The 21,122-nt window shown below is 35.3% G+C and overlaps 1 protein-coding gene across 2 annotated transcripts in view; it reads right to left on the minus strand.

Moving 5' to 3' along the window:
• Positions 1-21,122, minus strand: part of LOC135469796 (mRNA-decapping enzyme 1A-like) — a 40,436-nt gene that overhangs the window by 15,449 nt on the left and 3,865 nt on the right. The window contains exons 2-3 of one of the 2 annotated variants that reach the window (XM_064748400.1): positions 7,291-7,397; positions 4,590-4,630 (exon numbers count right to left, since the gene is read on the minus strand). Coding sequence is in view for 1 of the 2 variants with exons in the window: in XM_064748399.1 (XP_064604469.1) it covers positions 4,590-4,630 (41 nt within the window). In the remaining variant the exon portion in view is untranslated. The remainder of the gene's footprint in view (positions 1-4,589; positions 4,631-7,290; positions 7,398-21,122) is intronic. The other variant, XM_064748399.1, reaches the window with a different exon arrangement.

A 21,122-nucleotide genomic window follows, 5' to 3' on the forward strand; every position in this document is an offset into this window, starting at 1 on the left:
AACAAAGTTGTTCTGACAGGTATCCCCAATGATGTCACAAAAGCAGGCTACTTAATTTCTGTACTGACTGCTGCAGCCTTAAGAAAACTGTAGTTTACAGTCATTTTGACTACCCCAATTAGAAAGTTGAGTTTTTACATATGCTCCTTATTAAGAAATACAAAGCAAGTGTTTCATGCATCCTTTAAGAATCAAGTACGGCAATGTGTTCACAAGCAGTTTGTTAAAATATCCGCAAAATGCAACATGGTTGCCAGCTGGGCAAAATATTCTGATTGACCTTTAAAAGCAATGAGATAATACAACTAAATAATACAACAGCTCTCTGAAATACTGAAGGCAATTCATATAGAGCCATCTGTTATAGAAACCATATTGAATAACGACAGACATAAAAAGTCTCACATTTGGTAAAATAAAAACACAAATGCATAAACAGTAAGACTATCATCTACAGTGACCAATATTTTCGGAAAGAAAGGGTTCAACCATGTGGAGAACATCTTTCATTTTATAAATCTTCCCAATTTATCAGTCCGCTAAGGCTGTTGTCAAATGTGTGAGACAATGATACACTAAAACATCATGATGCATTTGTCAACAAACCAATGATACAATTCCTCTCTTGGGATAGCCAAGACAGATTTCTTGTCCCAGTGACAGCTACTTAGTAATCATAACTCCAAAGGATTTTAGTTTTAGTCACAAGCAGTTACAGTTGCTTACTATAACTGTTAAAGATATCCAAATCCCCATTGATCTGTTGACTACTTTCTATAAAAACATGTAGATACATGTAGACTTATATATTTCTTTGACTGGTGGTTAATATGGTGTCATGCTCCAGTTTTTTTTACTTATATTTGTGGTTAGTAATATATACTTTTTATATATATATATATATATATATATATATATATATACACACACACACACACACACACACACACACACACACACACACACACACGCTGATGTAAATTTGCACCAATTACATCTACATACATCTACATAGATACCATCTTTAAGGGTGGCATTCATATATGAGATGTGAAGCAACACTGATCAGACTGAATATTTTACATGTTTGGTACATGTACATTTATCTTGTATTTAAGCTCCACACATTAAAACAAGGCAAACACATCTTGTCACTGCTTGTCAGTTTTGAAAGCTGACAGAACAGCCTCCTTCGTGACAAAGGAAACCCAAGCCAGAAAAACATGAATTTACTCTTTACCCATCCTCTAAATGAGAATCAATGGGTACTGAGTAACCATGATGCATTCTCTTAGTGACACAAAACACAGTAAGCAGTAATACAAAATCAGTGACACAACACCTGAACTGACACGCACCTGTAATTGAGTGCAATGATGCCAGCTGTTGGGTGTTTTGAGAAGCTCTACTGCTGCTAGGGCTATCTCTCTGTTCATATGTTTATAGTTTTGTTGGCGCTGCCATGGATACTCCGAGGTAAACGGAGTAGGGTCAGCTGCTAATGCACAGGAGCAAATCCTGTCACAGACTACTACATGTACATGTAACTGTACATTCTAGTTCCATCATTACTACAGTTACTCCATGTTCTCAGTCATTTTCTGTACACCTCTTCTGAAATATCTGTCCAGTTATGGAATCAGAAGGAATTGTACAATAGTGGTACTATAGTGTGAAACCAATCAAACAAGAGGCATAGACTTCTTCCTTGATAATTCTTGTTTGACAATGAATGATTCTGATCTAAGAAGTTAAAGGATCGGGTCTGAAGATATCAAAATGCCATATCTGTTTAACAGGTTTCACGTATTGAATGGATCAATCTACATATCAAAACATATACATATATGTACACACACAGCTCAACAAACTTTAGCATTTTGTCTTTGTACTACATGCACTAGAAGCACGTCATTTCTGAATCCTTTTGCACAATATGAATTTGCATATAATGCAAAACTATATACTGACGACTAGACTGATGAATATATAAAATTAATTACATCGGATTTCTAATTTCCTACAAGCCTTACTGTTACACGACATTAGTGCTACATCTAAAGACCGTTTTGGTAGCCTAATGGTTATAGCATCTGCTCAGAGTTGGGAGACCTGGGATCAAACCCAGGTTCGGCCATACCAAAGACTTTCAAAATGGTACTTGTTGTTGCTTCGCTTGGTGTTCAGCACTGGGACTGGGTGGGATGTCACGTCTGGTGAGTCTGGCATGATATTTCAGTGACGCCAGCACCTTGGCGCATGGACTTACCTTGCCATAAAAAGGCACAGTATATGTACACACATCGAATGACTTCTCTTCGCCATATGACTGAAAAACTGTTAAGTACGTTGTAAAACCCCAAGCATACATACTTTCATACATACATACATGTACTACACGTAAATCACACAGTATTTTTATCTATAGCCAAAGAGGTCCTCATAAGTGCTATATACACGTATATAGAATATAGATCTGAATTAAAGGCTTTATTCAGGCAAACATTTTATTGGAAAGATTTCAGCACAGGGGGTCAATCTTGTTTCTACAAATCTGAACACCAATTTCTCACTTTAGTTTATATATATATTGTTCCAGTCAACACGAAATAGTTTTCATCCTTAACCTGGTTGAACAAAAATTTCTGTGAGTGGGAATTTAATATACACTGCACTGTTACGGACATTCTCAGGACCAAGACGCTTTTATCTGAAAAAATTAACATAAAGCTGGGGCAAAAACAATAGTCAAACTAAATCAGTAAGCAACGATATAATCTGCATCAATACAGAAGTAAGCATATAGTAATTTACAACAGTTAATTATTAAGTACAAGTATTTTTTCTTTTTTACAAGAGTTTTTCGGTCTTTAATTACTATGGAAATAATTTTTGTCAAATCACTAGTTCCAGTTCAAGGATATTTTCAATACAGAAAATTATAAAAATTTCCTTTCTATTAAGAATTCATGATATGCTTGCCTTTCAAACAGTTACACCTCAGTAAACTTGAACAAGTCACATAGACTTACTTCCCCTTGATTACAAATTAATTATTCTCTCACACCTGCTACATGTACATGTAGAGCTGTCTAAACAGAGGACACAAATAACTGACTTTTTCAGTGCATGCAAGTCCTCATGTGGAGAATATTAACAGAGAAAAATAATAAAGTTCATATTCAGAAACAATCAAAAAAGTTCTAAAATTTCCTTTGTGCGACTAAGTCTTTGAAATCTACCTGGATAGGCAATGGTTCCTTTCTTAGTATTCATCAAATCATCCTTTCCTCCAATAGGAACATGTCAGCATACAGTAATGTTAATGTTTACGTAGCAACATATCAGGAGTTGTTTTGGGAGTCGTACAACATGTACAGTACATGTAGGTTGGGTTCCACACACCTAGACTGGCAACCCTGCACAAATAGGTGAGAAACACCCCAGGGTTTGCAATGCCCCTGCCATTAAGTACAAGCATATGTAGATCTCAGACTTGTCTGCGGATGATCTAACCAGGTGCCAAGGCCTAGGCAGGAACTAAGTCTAAAATAAACTCCTGCACATTTACATACAATTGGAATAACTCAGAGCTGTGTTTGACTGCTGGTACATATACAGTAAGACAGATCATGTTCATGACCAACCAACTACATTGTTGGATTTAGCTGCAATAACTATGGAAGAAACTGCCATAAACAATGAGTCTCAATAACATCGGCCATAGGGGTGGGGAAGAGTCCCACCCATTTCACTTATATGCATTCATACTATGTTTGAAAAAGTTTCACACTTTTAGCTTGTTTTTTTAAAGATCAAAACAAATCTGGTTTCAGCAATTTTGTTGTGACATATGCTTGCAATAAAAAAGAGAAAATATGATCATCACTTCGCACTAAGTTATCGAAATTCCAAATCAAATTACCATTCGGTAAAGGTAAATCTGAAATGAATACTTGGAATTATTTCCCTGCAACAAAACTTTAATATATTCTAAATGTCCTAAAAATTCAACCACAAAAGATCATTTTTGTATGCATATAATCGAGATATTTCTTTTGGTGCTAAAATTTACATTTTCCCAGTAGAATACCATCCTACCTTTTTGAAACCAACAGAACTCCCAGAATCTTGAAAAATGAGCAACTTAGTCACGGGCCAAATTTTGAGTCATTAAGGGTAATCATACAGTCCAAAAAGGTTCAAACATCTATTTGCACATACCACTACAATTTTCATCCACGTAATTAATTGTATGCAATCACACAGTGCCAGACAGACATTTTCACAACAGTCATCTGTTCATTACACGAAGTGAAAAATGAAATCACATGACTGCAAATCTAATGCCGGACACAAGTTAACTTACAAAGAGACTAATGTCAGAAAATTGGACAAAATCTTATATTTGTGAGCAACAGTTGCTTTCATTTTCTTCGAGTCACAAGAAATCCAGCTGTTTCCAGCCACAAGGTTTCTAACAATTAAAAATTCATGTAACATTATATTCACCAATATACAAGTGGAAAACATTAACATGACTCGCGCACATGCATTCCTTGAAGACTAAAAATTCAAATGAAACATACCTTTTGTAGACAAACAGAGTGCCTTCAATTGACGTCTTTTCCTGAGAACAAAACAAAAAATTCAATCAAAGAAAATAAATTTATCATTAATTGTATACCACCATATATTCAAATTTATGTGTTTAGCACAAAACTTGATGATAATATAATTACAATTTTTTTCCACATTGTCAAAGCACACCTTTACTTCTTTGTTTCCTTTGTGTATATATTTATACCTTTGGAAGGAACTGTTCTCTATTGAGAAATATGTGACGTATGTCTGAACAATGTTGCAAACCAGGGTTGATATGATTCCCTTTACCATAGTGTTTCACACTATGCATAATCTCAACTTGATGATAATGATTAGGTGTAGAGTAATGGAAACAGCATAGAGTCCAAGGGGAACGACTGTGCCTGGCTTAGTGTGTAACTATGCTGTCCCACATGAAGTTTCAACTAAGATAGTTGTAGATGGTTTCATACACACAGCCTTGAATATACCGTAAGGTAATGCACTCTAGTAACATGTACAGGCATCTGTAAACAGCAATAAATTTCTGTTTACATTTTACATGCATGTACAAGGTGCAAGGTAACTTCCTTTTACGTGTATTCCATTTTTTAATATAAAGCAGATTTTGGCTTGATTAAATATGCCTTAAATGACCTAAAATTTCGTCCATGAATAAGTTGTTAATTTTTCCACATTCTAGGAGTTTTGATTTTCATAAATTGATTTCATAAAGGTGCTTTGAGAGGTGTTTGGAAGGTAGGATGATGTTCTGCTGGGGAAATGTAAATTTTAGCACAAGAAATAATGTCTCATGACATTTATTTGCCTCCAAAAATGCTCTTTTGTGATCAAATTTTGAGGTCATTTAGGGTTTATATATGAAGTAAAGAATGATATATACTTGCATCATATAGTTCAGAGCACAAAATTATACATATAAATAGAGTTAGAGAAAAAGTTTAGTACATACATGTACATGTTGCCCCAGTTTGAATTTATGGTGAAATTTAGGAAATAATGTAGTCAGGTTACCTTATTCTAGAGGTGAGGGTACTCTTAAAAATATGGGCAAAATGTAAAAAATGATGTGCAATGCACTTAAAACCCTTCAGCCTTGAGCACATGTACAATGTAATGAATACATTGAATTTTTCAAGTGACATTTAGCAAGTTGTGAAACATGAAGCAGGGGAAAACATTTTCAGGATAACAATTTTTTTGTTTATTTCAGACTGCTGTTGCAGCCTTTTATATAAAATTTCACTTAAATGACCCCAATGACCTTGAAGAAAAAGGTCAAGGCCGATGAAAATCAATAGAGTTCTTCATCATGCCAAGTGCAAGTATGGTGTAAGTTTGGTGAACTTGAGCTAAACCGTTCTAGAAACAAAGCGTTTACAAGGATATGGACAGACAGATGGACGCACGTCCGCTACGACAATACCCCTTGGCCAATATTGGCTGAGGGGTAAAAAGTAAATCAACCTGAATTCGGCTACATGAGCATCCAGTTCTAAAGTTGAGAGAGTTAAAATTTGATCTGGTTTGTTTCCCTCCTGCCTTCAACATGTCTTCAGAGCAGATGTGGTATTAGGTAGGCCAAGTAAGTTGACCCCTGTCAGAAAGATAAACTTTGCCTGTGTGAACAGGGCTTACACCAGAAGATTTCTGGCATCTCTCAGCCTTACTCTTAACTTTACATAACCAAATCTATACACAGACAGCCAAGATGTCTTAGCTTTACATAATGTAAGAGATCAACATTTTCTTTTGAAGAAATTAAAAGTGGAAGCTATGTAACATGCAACTTTAATAAGTCCTTCAAAAGAAATAAAAATGCAAGTAAAATAAATTTGATGCGCAAAATGATTTATTAAATTTGTTGTAATTAGGCAGTCACTGTAATCTTGGGGTCATAAACTGAGGAGACCTTTTGAAAACATTACATTTAGAGCATAAACACTGATGTATTAAGGGAAATCAATCACATCTGTGACCTTCTCTCTATGGGTTATGTAATTAGGTGAGCTGCATTAAACAGATTTATGAAGAGAATATTTCTTTACTTGGCTGAACTATAATGTAATAATACAAATAATGAAAAACAAAATTCATGTACATGTACCTCCAAAAAAGTAAACTTACTATATAAAATCTACATGTGTATGTAGATGCATATAACTTTAATGTACAGTGGTAACATTGTATTTTAATTATAAGTATTTTTCATGTGGTCACTGCATTCAAGAAGAGCAGTGAGTCTTCAACAAAGCAAATGTCTATATGTAAATACACACGTTAACTTAACACACATGACATACACATACTGTGTTTGTAGTTATTGTCTGTCTGGTCTCGAGAAGGCAAGACTACCATTCAAATACAAACATCTTACTCTTATAAAGTTTATGAACATTTGTAAAGACTGATATTGTTCACATATCACATATCCAGAAAGAGATGTTCACCCATGCGATATATCTAGGTTGACTTAGAGAGCCCAAGGCACTCATAAGTGAAATTATATATAAATATCAAAAAAATGTGTCATTGTAAACTTACACATCGTCTTTTTATAAAATTCCTGCTGGCACGCTTCAATGACTGAATATACCACAGTACACATTATATGCATATACCTACAAGTATGTGTACATAGAGTCCTGACACATAACCTTTTCTTGAAAAAAATATACAGGTTACCTGCACTGGTCATCTTTAAGAAAATACACTAGAAACAAGCCAAACCGCAACTTCAGTATTCCAGCTGCAGTTCAGGAGAAATGGCTCAATCACATGATAATTGGTATCTACAATAAATGTAAAGAAATTAGCTTACTTATGCAACACTATATTTGTCCATGTGCTAATGTTTGTTTCAGTGGAATTAATTGCCTTGCCCTTGACCCCCTCTGGAATATCAACAATACTAATCAGGGCTCATACACATCATGTACTAATGTTCATTATAAAATACATTAAACTGATTACAAAATACATTCAATTTCACCATGTATCTACCCTAAAACTTCATCCATGATTGGGTTACTGATTTTGCCTGATTCTGAAGGTTCTATTTGATCTAAAGGTGTTTTGGGGTTTGTTTGTTTCATCATGAAACCTGACGTACGGGCAACATTTCAAAGTCACAAACTTTTAGCCTTTGCAAATTCATCCAAAGATTTACTACATGTGTATGTACTTTGTTAATGTAATGTGGCACATGTGTACATGTACATTAGCCCATCATACATAATAAATCTCATGTTACAGCTTTGGGTGAAATCAAAGCCTTTGCCCTATATTTCACACCTGAAGGTTTAACTATGCTACAAGTACTGAAGCTTCATTGGTTGCCAGTACTGATCGCACATCCTCAGAAAATATATAGGCACAGAACATCTCCCTGAACATTCAATTTATAAAAGTTTACACCTTTTTAGGTTTGACCCTACTGACAACGCACTGGGTACATATTGAGAAGAATTGACATACATATAGGGTCATGAAATTTTTCCAATGAACTTTCAACTTTAAAGTTAGAATAAGTCAAAAAAAAAAGAGTTTGGATCTGACATGACCTTGAAGGAAAAAAACAGATTTTATAATATTTCAGCCACAGTATCATCATGCCATTAATATCAGGGATCACATTGTAAGATTTTGCTTGTAACACTTGTCCTATCAGATATATTTATCAGAATATTTTGACAACTTTGTTACTTGGTGAAACCTGTCCTTGGGACCTGTCTTACAGAGCCATATTGGGATAAAGTCCAAAACTTTATCTTCTTTACAACACAAAATACCAGAGCAAGGGTATTCAAACTTTAATGCACTCATCATCTGAAAACCAGACAAACATGTTTGAATTCTGTTATCAAACTAGTATTGCAACCTCTGAGTTAGACAAATCTTTTCAAAAATGTGTATCTTAATACCAATAAATAATCAAAATTGTAGCTCCAAAACTGGAGGAGTAAAACCTTGTAAATCATATAAAAAGCATGAAATGTTTGGAATAACTGAAAGGCTAATGATAATGTGGTAACTGCTCAAAAGCGGTCAGTCAGACAGTCAGACAAAAACTTCATCGCACAGTACTCCACGCCTATGTAATTGAGTGCAAATTATTTTACTTTTGGTGAAGTTCTGACATTGGCCAGCCATAAAGCTTATGTAAGGTTTCTTGTCCGAAATCAAAATATAATGTAATAGGAGGCATCCAGCTATATGCATTTTACAGTATACATATTCATATGTTGCATAACACGGAATTTCATGCTGATAGACATACTCGAATTGCAGCAACAGCTGTCAGAGGTTGAAAAATCGTCAATTGTGAACAACAAAAGGTGTTGTACATTGCCTTGTTCCTTTGTAGAGGGCCATTTTATAGCCATGTAACCTATCTCTCTCCCTGGAATTACAGGTAATTTAGTTTATTGATTGTGGATTTCAGAATGTGGACATTTGATTTTTCATTTGTTTCTGTGATGTAAACTTTCATATTCCATGATGTTGGGTGCTTTTAGAGTCTGCATAAAATGTACCACATTGTTATCTGGGAATTTTTTGTTGTTGTTGTGGTTATCATGCTATTATTACATGTTAGTGGCTACTTTGAGATCAAATGACTTCAAATGGCTTTTGCTTTTCTTGCAGCTGATTAACCTTTGAACACTGTTCTGTGGCCATACTTCACACGCTGATGTATTTTTCTACCTTTTTGGACTGAAAAAAAAAATTACACTTCTCTCTCAGGTGTTTTAAGAAATGAAGATATTGATAAGTTGTTCATTAGATCGACTAACAGTGTGATGCAAAAGACTGTGTGTATTCCTGTTACTACCGCATAAATATTGGCCAAAAAGGAGCAGACCAGGCAGTAAGTGTCTGCGGTGGCTTATTGTCAAGCTGCAGTCTATATTTCAATTTACATGTAATCTAATTATCATTCTGATTTTACTCGGCTGTTCAGAGGACAAATTGCAGTATGTCCATCAAACATACTTACACTTCATGATTTTTGGTATGCCACCCTTTAAACAGCAATTAACATACATGCCATCTAATTATGATGAATGAATGCCTGCAGAGATTATGGTTTTACCTGTATGTCAATCAAATCACCGTGGTGAACTGTGTTCAAGACATTCAGTTGTAGCCTAAAGACTAAATGTGAGAGGTCTGGAAGAATTTTTATTTTAAGATCTTCTAGGAACTTCAAATTTTAATCACCCTAAGGCTGAAGGATGAAGACCAGTCTGCAGTCTTAAGTAAACATCTTAGTCATAACATTTTACATGTAGCTTCAGAAAGAAAACTTTGATATGGAAGTCTATTTAATCTTAATTTAATCTCTGTCTATAATGGAATAAGGACATGACATGTGTTCATGTACAGTTGCTTGTGTCCTACATGTATCATGGTAAATATTTAACATCTTAATTTTGGCCACACCATATTAACTTGTTATTTTACTGACAGAATAAAATTTTTCTTTCAATGTCTTCCGACAGTATAAACATAAAAACAAACCTTGAATATCATCTAATTTGTAGAAAATGTGGACTATTCATACCCCAGCAAGTTTCCTGTTGATAACATATTTACATGATTAGAGGGCCTTGAAAAACAGGAAAATCATTAAAAACTTTGAAAAAAATCATTGAAAAAATTAAAAGGTCGATCTTCAGTTTTCTTTTTATTCTAGTTTTGGACTTTTTAATATTATCTTGCCCATAGAACAAAAAATAAAATTGGTGAGACCTTACAAGATAAAAAAAAAACATATACGAAAGCAGTTTATTTACACGAAAAATAAATATGTTTCAACCTCTAATGTAGTTCAAGCAGAAATAAGTATACTGAATGTATTCAACATATCGAGAAATGGAAAACTTTCTAGAGCATAAACTACAGGAACATTTGCTGCCAGCTACATATGTTTCCAACAGTATTACTGATCTTCTTGCATGCTGTCATATGTTTGTAGGCCAACAGTGTAAGATGCAAGGTCACGTGTATGAAACACATGCCTTGAATGCACTGAAGTCATGCTCCACTAATTGTTGATTTTAAGCGTACATCAACACTGTATGTATATGAATGCATGCACATGTGTTTGAGTAGAATCCTCTTCATCTTCTCAGGTCATCTTTAAGGTCTTTAATTTCACAGGCCAGTGACAAACATCTAAAGCCAAAGGGGGCAATTTAACCTTTTCATCTAATAATATGACCAGTTTCAATGTGTTTTATCTAATCAAAGGAAAGAAAGAATGTTAGCTTCCACCTAAATGTATGAATAAGCAAATTAAAATAAGGTCAAGAAATCATTACTTGTTGTAAAGAATTATGAGCTGAATTTCCCAAATTGCATGTAAAAAAACTGAATCATAAAGGTGTTAAGCTTGAAACGTTTTAAGTTGATTACAACAATGTAATTGCCGAGTGTTAAAGCGTCCATCCCATAAGCTGGAGATACAAGGTTCAACACATGTACATATCCTTCCTTGTCTTGGCCCTCAGCAAAACTGAATTATGTACAAATACATATATACATATAACAATGCGTTGTGAAACCTGAGCATGATTTTGTTTTTCAATGTCTCATTTCTGGTGCAAATATTGTTGGCACTGAGAAATAAAATCTCATATGTATAAATATCATACTTCGGCATGTAATTACAATCATATTCGTACAATACACTCAGAACTAAGAACAAGCATGTTTCACCTCAGATCAATACAACATAAAAAATAAGATAACACCTCATCCCCCAGCCCCATAAAATTGAAACTATATCATCTTTATATTAATAGCAAACTCCAATGCTTTTTCTCACCAACTTGCAATGCTACTGTACAGAATGCAGACAAAAGCCTTAAAAGTGCGCACAGTTGTTTTAGGAGCAAGCAATATACATGTACGTGCTACATAGTTAATAACAAGTATATAATATACAGGGTTTTTTTTTTTCTTGGTTTTTGTCTCCTTGCTCCCATAACAAACCCAAATAGGAAAAGAAGTAAAGACACTATAAAGCCAATAAATTTTTAGGTCACCACCAGGTTTTAAGATTCAGGCCAATGCTCATTCGACACTATAACTGATGGACAGGAAGGCAGGTCACAGTTGATAACTCCAGCTGTCACACCTAGATGTACTTGTAAATGCCCTGACCCTACCAGAACCCACAAGGTTACCTTCTGAGAGTTCTGTTTGAAGTGAGGACTGGGGTCCAGTGGCTATGGTACTGAATATAGGCAAACTGAGGGAACAACATTACATGGCTATGCAATAGGGTTTGTGTGTCCTGTGGAACTGCATAATCCAGGACGGTATCAGTACAGATTGAAAACAACTTGTGTAGTGTCTCTATATTTTTTTTTGTTTCAATTTTATTTTCTGCTTCTTTTCCTTTTGTACCCCTTTTAAGTGCTCCTCTCATCCGGGGAATATACTTACATGTACAAGCGTCTCCATCCTACTATTACCTGCTGGATACCATAAACTAATGATTATGGACTACCTGTACAGATTTGGTTTGATGTGAAAAATGTGAGTACCTTCTACCATAAACTTTACCCAAGCATAATTGTTGTTGCATTACAGTTTGATATTACATGTACTATCATCCTACCTGTAAATGTATTTGTGTAACAGTCCACTAGTCTCTTTTCAGCTATATATTTATTGTTGTTACATTACTTTTTCATAGTCATAAGCTACCTGTATAAATATGTGCGGAGCAAAGCACTACCTCGTACCAGGAATATGTCAACCTGACAAACCATTCCAGTTGACCTCTCTGCATCCATTCCAGACAGAGCTAGCTTGCAAATATTTGGTCTGAACAAAGGCAATGTAGATCAAGGGCTCCTTTACCATTACTGATGTACCAAAACTAATTAAATGTATGAGAAATTACACATACATGTAACATCTTGTATGTTATTTTGCTATAGGCTTAGTTATACTTCAAACTTACAATAAAACCTTCTGCGCAATAAACATCAACAAATTATTACTGGAAACACCTGGATGTGTTACTTTAGATAGAAATGCCTGGAAAATGAACATGTATAAGTTTGCGGAACTGTTGCATATGAGATATCAGGATTCCTGTTTCACTGTTCATTAATTGCTGTTTTAAACTCACAAACAATCGATTAGCAAGAATGCTTGAAATTAACTTCCAAGTTAAAATCCATTACTTTTGAGTGTGTTCAATGATGCACACTGACACCCTTAAAGACAGGCAATGTAAAAGTGTATCATTTCTTTTTTAAAAAGTAGTAGTATTTGTACATGCAGTGATGCCAGAAGTAGTACGGCCCGTACAACCATGGCTGTACAACTTTTCATACAATGAAAAAAAAAAAGCCAAAAACTTAGATTTGGAACATTCCCCTTGTGTCACTGTGCTTTAAATATACACAAAAAACTTCAGGTCAATACATGTAGTACGTTTTGAGATACCATCCTTAACATTTTGCTTAACATTGATTGTAATACACAACACACACAGTCTGGAATTCAGTAGTTTAATATGGTATTTAATATGTACAAACCAAATCAAGGACGGACTATTCCCCCTAATGCTATTGTGCTCTACATATGTGCAAACTCTGAGCTCAATATACACAGTACCTTTTGAGATACCACCAATCCAAAAACATTTTGCCTGAAATTGATTCTAATACACATTACACTACATGTAAGTCAGGAATTCAGTAATTTACCACATTTAATATGTACACACGAAATCAACAATGGAATATCCCCCTTATGTTATTGTGTTCTATGTGTGTGCAAAGCCTGACCTCAAGGCAGTACTTTTTAAGATACCACCCCTAACATTTTGTTTCACATCGCTTTCCCTGATATCGGATGCCAACACTGATGCTCAGGGTTTGACATAAGCTACAAAGGTATTTTGTACTCAGCTCGAGGTGTACCATGCAATTTTCATGCGATGCTGCATGACACCTATGTTACCGTATACTAGGACATACAAGGACTAGGACATAGGACATTGATTGAATGATTGACTAAATGAATGATTAGGGCTCATTACCACACTGGCAGTATTTCAGAGACAGGTATATTCAGAGCAGCTAACATACAAAGGCCCACATGTACACCTTATCTTCACTCACCATGCAGCAGGTTTTGAAATTGAGTGCATGGTTTCACATATGTGCATCCACCATTTAACCAGTGCATCCTAAAAATGCTGCCATTTTCTGCAGCCTAATTCAATCCCTGATACAAGCTTAATTCATTGTTTATTTGTTTATTTGATAACTTGACATTTTTATATGTGGCAGAGCTACTTTATGTATATCACATGTACTTAACATGCTTTTAACTGTTAGACACAAGGTGTGGCTTACTGATGACATTTTGTCACAACGACATATGTACATGTATATACACATCTGTTCATGGTAATCATTAGTCTTGGCTAAAGCTTCCACGGTGAAAGATCACCGAAAGAGTTATCTCCCACTAGTGTTAGGGGTCTAGCCAATGTACAGTACTTGCCTTAATGCGATGTGTTAAGAAACATAATATTATGTAATGCTGGGCTGAGGGATAGGGTGCATAGAAGGTAGACCAAGAGAGCAGTGAGACAATGAACATGATTTCAGAAAACAAAATGATCACTCTAAAAAGATGGTGTCATGTGTACATGTAAAAAATAACTCAAAAATGAAATATTCTGTATGTAGTAAAACATTCCAACTATGATCCTCTCCTTCAAACAAGTGACAGTCACAAAAAATAAAATGGGAGACATACAAATGTAGCTTAGAATGATCATAAATCTTTGAAAAGTTATAAAGCTTACAATGCATTTAGAATGAAATTCGAACGCAAACTGGTTATTCACAAACTACATCTATCTACATACGCCTTCCTCTTGTTTGAGGACAAATCTATCTATCATGTACACATGGAATTTTTATATGAGGTTTGTTAGCTGGTGATAATATATAATACAGGGAACATAATGATTACAAGACAGTCATGATAATACAAAATCTGGAGGGTTTATACTTTAAGATTTTTGAAAGTGTACACATAAGAAAGAAGCCGATTGTTCTGATGTAGAGAATAGGTATAAGAAAAAAAACAAAGGAAACTTTCTCAAATTTCTACATCATTGTATTCCAACTTTCATTCTCATCAGAGATATTCTGATATATATGAATATATACAGATGTGTACAACTGCATGTACATGTACAACCTTGTGAAAAATTTGTGGGGCACATTTGTGACCATGTTATACTGAATCGCATGTTGTAATGAAGTGTGTTATACTGAGCAGGAGGTGTACAAACATTATACAGTTCAGCTGCATAGTATATTTATTTACCTGATTGTTATTCAAAGCCACACCAAAGAATTTTTCAATTACACGATGGCTTAAAGTTTTATAGGTGGGGGAAACTGAAGTGCCTAATGCGAACCACTGACCTTTGACATGTTACGGGTAAACGCTCAAACATGTTCCACCATATTGGTGGCAGCTGCATGAACGTCACTGAACGTTTATTGTCAACAAGCCCCCGCAAAAGAACTTGCCATTTTAAAGTACTTACATCGTGTCATCCATTTACGTGTAAACTCACAAACAACGTCACTGAACGTTTATTGTCAACAAGCCCCCGCAAAAGAACTTGCCATTTTAAAGTACTTACATCGTGTCATCCATTTACGTGTAAATCATCAATGAATTATCAATGTCTACATCAATGTTAACATTATGTAGACACAAGCTCCAGATGCTGCATGAAAGCCATCATAGAGACAGACCGAAACTTTCCACTTCTATGGAACAAATTATTTGTATACTGCAAATTCCCAGCATAATAAAAGACATGACCATGTTGGACTATGAAATGTTTTGCATGTGCCCTACAGGAGAAAACTGGGTAGAACTATGTCGTATGAATAACCAGTCTTGATAGGAGAGAAGTATTTACAGGCAAAAAAAAAAAAAAAATACACATTCTGGATAATACAAAACATGCCATATGAATTATTAATAACATGGCAAATTCCCCAAGTATTTAATGAATTTCTAAATTCGTTGGAACCAAAGTCTACCCTGAACTGGATATACCAAGATAAGTGCTCACACCACAGGCCTATGGCTATCAATCTACATGTATGTACATGTATGTCAGAATTGGCCAGGTTGTCATTTGACATCTAATGTACTGTACACGTAAGGTATGTCAGGGAGCATGATGCCGTTGGATGTGTGAGCCAACTGCACACTGCCGCCTGAGGCACTGTGATGAACGTAACAAGGCTTCACCTACAGCTGAGCTGGTCCAAATGGTTACCGTAGTTCTCTGCATACAGCGTATTAGGCACAGAGACACAAGCAATCCTGACAAAATGGCTGCTCACCTGGCTGCCTTGACAAACATGAGCTGCCCATCACCAATGTGACTGATGCCAGCCAACACAGAAATCTGCCTGTGACAAGGATCTGTAAAGCTTCTGTGTTGCTGTCAACACTAGTACTCGTACCAAGTATTAAACCCACCCGGGAGTAGGTGAGGACAGACTTTATCATCCTAGATGTCAATCAAGATGTGGACATCAAAACTGAAGTATAAGGTCAGGACAGACCAGGATCCCGATCAATGTCTCACGAAGAAACAGTGCAAATGAACTGAAACACTCTGGGATAAAGACCACTGATCATTTGACACTGTCCTCAACATGTACATGTTGATATGTAGGCTTCATAGACTTGTGATTATGATGTGATGCAGAGTGAAATCATGGTCAACTAGCTACACATGTAGTACATGTATGCCTATAGTCCCAAAGGTTTTACAAGACCAGCATTTTTGAAGGAAAAGAGCAGAAGGCTGAGTGAGACAGGGGCTAGCACCTACATGCATACATGTAGTTGAAAGGAGTAATCATTCCTTTGGCATTCAGGCTGCGAGATTGCTGATCATCTGAAATAATGCTGCACATGCACAGGACTGGGGCCCATGTGGCCTTCAAACCCAAACCACCTGCATATTGTCTATCTAGGACTTCCCCACGAGGTAGAGTCACTTTATTTGTTTAAGAATAACAAATTTGCCAAGAATAGAACAAAGTATGTCATATACATTTCTATTTATAATCCCTCAATTTAATGTCTAATTAATACATTCACAACAACCGTAGTCTGAAAAATAATCAATACACAGTCTACACTTGTAGTGTACACCAAAGTCTCCAATTACATGCTCTCAATGCACACATGTACAATAGGCATTGTTAGTGACATTGTGACTAAGGGTATTAAATCATAATGTTTTTCTCAAACAAAAATATCTCTTTTTTTTGTTTGAAAAAAATATCTTGCACAAGAATTTGCACAAAAACATGTTGTAACAATGAGTAAACTGCTTGCTTATCAGCAGAAAAAACTCTTTGATCAAAACGTAGCTGCTTAAAAAAATGAAAGCAGGCTAACAAGATGTACAAAACAAATGGTCATCTAATTTTCTGCACATGCTAAATAAATACAAAACAAATATGTGCATCAAAATGCACATTGGTTATTTTAAAGAAGGGTTAAAATTTATCACAAAATTTATTGCAGACATAGCTGAAATTTTACCTCAAATATATAGTATCTCATGCATAATTTCGGTTACCAACTGGTACATCTTGAATCTAGGGATAGAGACTTCCAGATTCATGAAACAGCTCTGTATAAAACGTTGCTCTGAGTAATGTGTTCCTGTAAACAGAGGTTTCTTACAGCAATATCATCTGAATCTCTAACTTATCTCATAAATATGTAAGTCTTAGGTAAAGTGACTTAAATTCTTCTTACACATGTTCCTATGATCCCACCCGAAACAGGGATACATATAGTTATGTAGATGCGTATTTTTTCAAAATATGACAAATTGCCCAATGGATAGAGTGGTGCAGAGCGCCTGATCCAGCTATCCATCCAACAGGCTGGGTATTCCTTTTTTCCTGCCACACTTACATGTACCCCTTCAAGCTTTAGGTATACAGCAACATAATATGCTCTTCATTCCAGAATGACGTCAACATCTTAAATATTAGATGACCGAAAAAGCAGGTTTTCACAGAGAATCAATTAGCAGAATTGGCATGAGGCTGTGTTCCAAGACCTATGACAGGGTTCAGGGGAAGAAGATTTCTATTAATAGTAAAACTAGCACTAATGGTTGTGGAACAACAATTCTTCTGTTTCCTTTGTGCTTGCAGTTGCATGTACACACAGTACAGTACAGTGCAGTACATTGTATGTGGCTGCACCACACCATGAACAGATATATTGGTACACCAAATAATTGCCTTATTCTGTGTGGATTATGTCTATATATTATGTATGTCTGTACTTGTTTTTTTTTCCATATCCAGGTGATTTTTATACCATAGCACAGGTCTAATACAGGTTACAACAATGCAGGTGTTTGAAACAAAACTGAAATTAAAAAGTTGGCAAAAATTAGGCCACATATACTGGAAACTATTTCTTTGAATGACCCATTCTTTCAAAGAATGAATATTCAGTTCCCCTGACAACATCTTTTAAACTAACAGCAGTGGAATACTAATAAATTATTAACAAAATTATCTTGTTCCATAAGCTTCATTTAAATAGCTCTGCATCATGGCTTCTTGACAATTCAGCATTTAAAACTTATGACCCTTACAAGCCTATTTGTTTTCAAATCTTTTTAATGTTAATAATGAAATATCATCACTGTTTATAAGAATAAAAATATATTTTTAAAACATCATTCTTCTCTTTTCCAAAATGTGATTTTAATGGCCATAAATTCCAAACAGGCGCATTTTGACCTGTGAGCTGGTGACATCACAGGGCGAGTTTACAGATTTAAAAGATTTCAATTTTCTGAACTGACCTTAAAAAGATTGCTCCCTAGGTCACAAGATCTTTGCACTTGTGTAAAAATCCAAGCATTTTCAAGATGTCACACAGCTAATAGGTTTCCTGAACAGTACACTTTTTTATTTTGATAATGACAAAGTTTAATGGTCTAGTAAGTGAGAATTTGTGCTGTAGACACATTTGACATTTGTGCTGTAGGACATTTGGACAAAATTGACAGCCTGACTAGAGTGGTAATACAATTATATTATTATCTTTTATGTTAAAATATTTTTTAAATTTACTTGTTCTCATTTCATGAACAGTCGTAAGTTGCAACTCAGGTCCAAGGTTAAAAGTTACGATATACCACCATTTCACAAACTCATACCACCTACATGTATGCCTTTAATGTGATATGCCTTGAAACATGTTAGTGCAATGATATCATGACTTTCAACATACACCTTGGGTTATGCTGTGCATGTAAGCTTGTTGTCAAACTACATACTTAGGCTTTCTTTTTATATGAACACAACATTCTTTTCACATGGTAGGTGCAAAATGATGGCAATAGTTTGTAACAAAATCCATGTACAATGATACCTTACATGTACTGCTTACCTTAATGATACATGTACTGCTTACCTTAATATCATTAGAGTATTTACATGCATGTTTACAGTGCACTAAGCAAAGGACACCATACATGGTTTGACATTTCCAAATCCAAGTGTTTAACACACATTTTGTTCAGTTCACAACTAATTCATGATCTTTTGGCTAGGTATGATGTTTCATACCATTTAAGGACTTATTAATTCAATTCTCAATGACAGGTTGACGTGCCATGTTGTCCAAGACTTTCCTAGCAAATGAAAGGCAAGCATCATAGACACTCACCATAGCCACTCCCAAACATTTATATGCTTTGTTCATTAAGCTATTGCTGGTATTCTGAAGACAGCATTAAAAGCAATTCTTTATTTTGACATCACTGAAATATGCCATGATATCCTAACCCTGTGATGTTTATGTAAAACTCAAGAAATAAATGAATAAATGTGGTTTTACGCTTAGCAATATTGCAGTCATATATAACAGCTAAAACATGTTATCGCCGAGAAACAATCCCTTGGAAACCATAACAATATCCCTTTACATCAGAAAGTGTTTTCATAGTGATCCTAGGGTCATGCATGTAAACAATGCGTAAATTGGATTCAAACAGTTGTACTGCTGTTAGGGCTGGTAAATGTCCATTGACTTCTTTTTGATCATTTAAGGTTCAAATGCCTCCCTTTAGCGCAAATATCAATTGCTGGTTAACACCTTGACAGCAAGCAGTTCTGAGAGGCTACAAATAGTTAATTCCCTATCCTGACCATCCTTCATACCGCTGCTGCCCAGTGAATTGGAATGATTTAATGATGTGACGGCTTTCAAGCTAATTAAAATATGTAGAAGCCCCTTTATAATGCCACGCCCAAGTGTAACTTGCTTTGAGTCATAAAGTTGCGCAAACGTCCATAGAATATATCATTTTATAAAAGTATATTATATCATGTGTGTATTTGTAGCATGTAGTCCCCTCCGCTCCCCCACTCCCGAAAAAAAAAAAAGAAGTCTAAGGCTCCCTCAGTATGCAGAGAGTTGCTTTCTGTAACCCTTGTGGGTTATCTCCCTTCCTCTAGAACAGCAACCCTCAATCCTTGGAGAAAATGGAGGCTGCATTTTCATAAAATGAACAAACCTCAGTTTTGCCATCATAAGGCATGCATACAAATACAGAACATCTACTGTATTACATTTTGTCTTAAGTCACTAAACTGCATAGCTGTAAAAGTAGTGACTTATCTAGAATGACTATGTACTGTTTCTGGAAAAGTGTATTCTTAGTGTTTGTTTCGATTCATGTAGAAGACATTACATCTATGTAAATGTTTATCATGAACTTTCACTATAAATCAGTTGCTTTAAAGCCCAGTGTATACTGACCATGCGAATGGGAGCAACTGGATTTTTCGGTGACTGGAAGTATTTCAAGACTATCGGATACTGCTCTTAGTATTTATTATACTCAGTGTCACGATCACTGCATCACCGATTCAGCAGTTGCTCAGAGTTCAACTCCAAACTGAAGCATCAAGTTGCATCTAGCAACATTTCTGACATAGGTGTTATACCTAGATTAACTTTGTGCACTTTGGCCCAGTCGCTTGTGATCACAAGTCGACCTACCCCCAGTTTAATGGAAATGTTGTTAATTAACAAAATTACATCATGATTCCGTTTTTCACCACTGAACAAACTTGGATATGTTAAACACTATTCCACAGACATGCAGTAGCGAGCTATGACGTAATATAAGAGGTCAATAATGCTGTCAATGAGAGAGCAAATTTACAGTAAATGACCTAAAATGTCACCCAAATTGTATATAAAAGTCTTTAAACATTACTTTTTTTCTGAAATTTATACCATTCCGATACGATATCATATCTTCCCAAACAAACCTCAAAAATATTACTCTCAAAATATGGGAACATTTGCAACAATGTCAAAGACGACATTTTTTGTTCATTTACAAAATACTGATATTAGTGACTTGACAGACATGCAAT

This window comes from Liolophura sinensis, chromosome 7, assembly GCF_032854445.1.
Source record: "Liolophura sinensis isolate JHLJ2023 chromosome 7, CUHK_Ljap_v2, whole genome shotgun sequence".
Classification (NCBI taxonomy): Eukaryota; Metazoa; Mollusca; class Polyplacophora; order Chitonida; family Chitonidae; genus Liolophura; species Liolophura sinensis.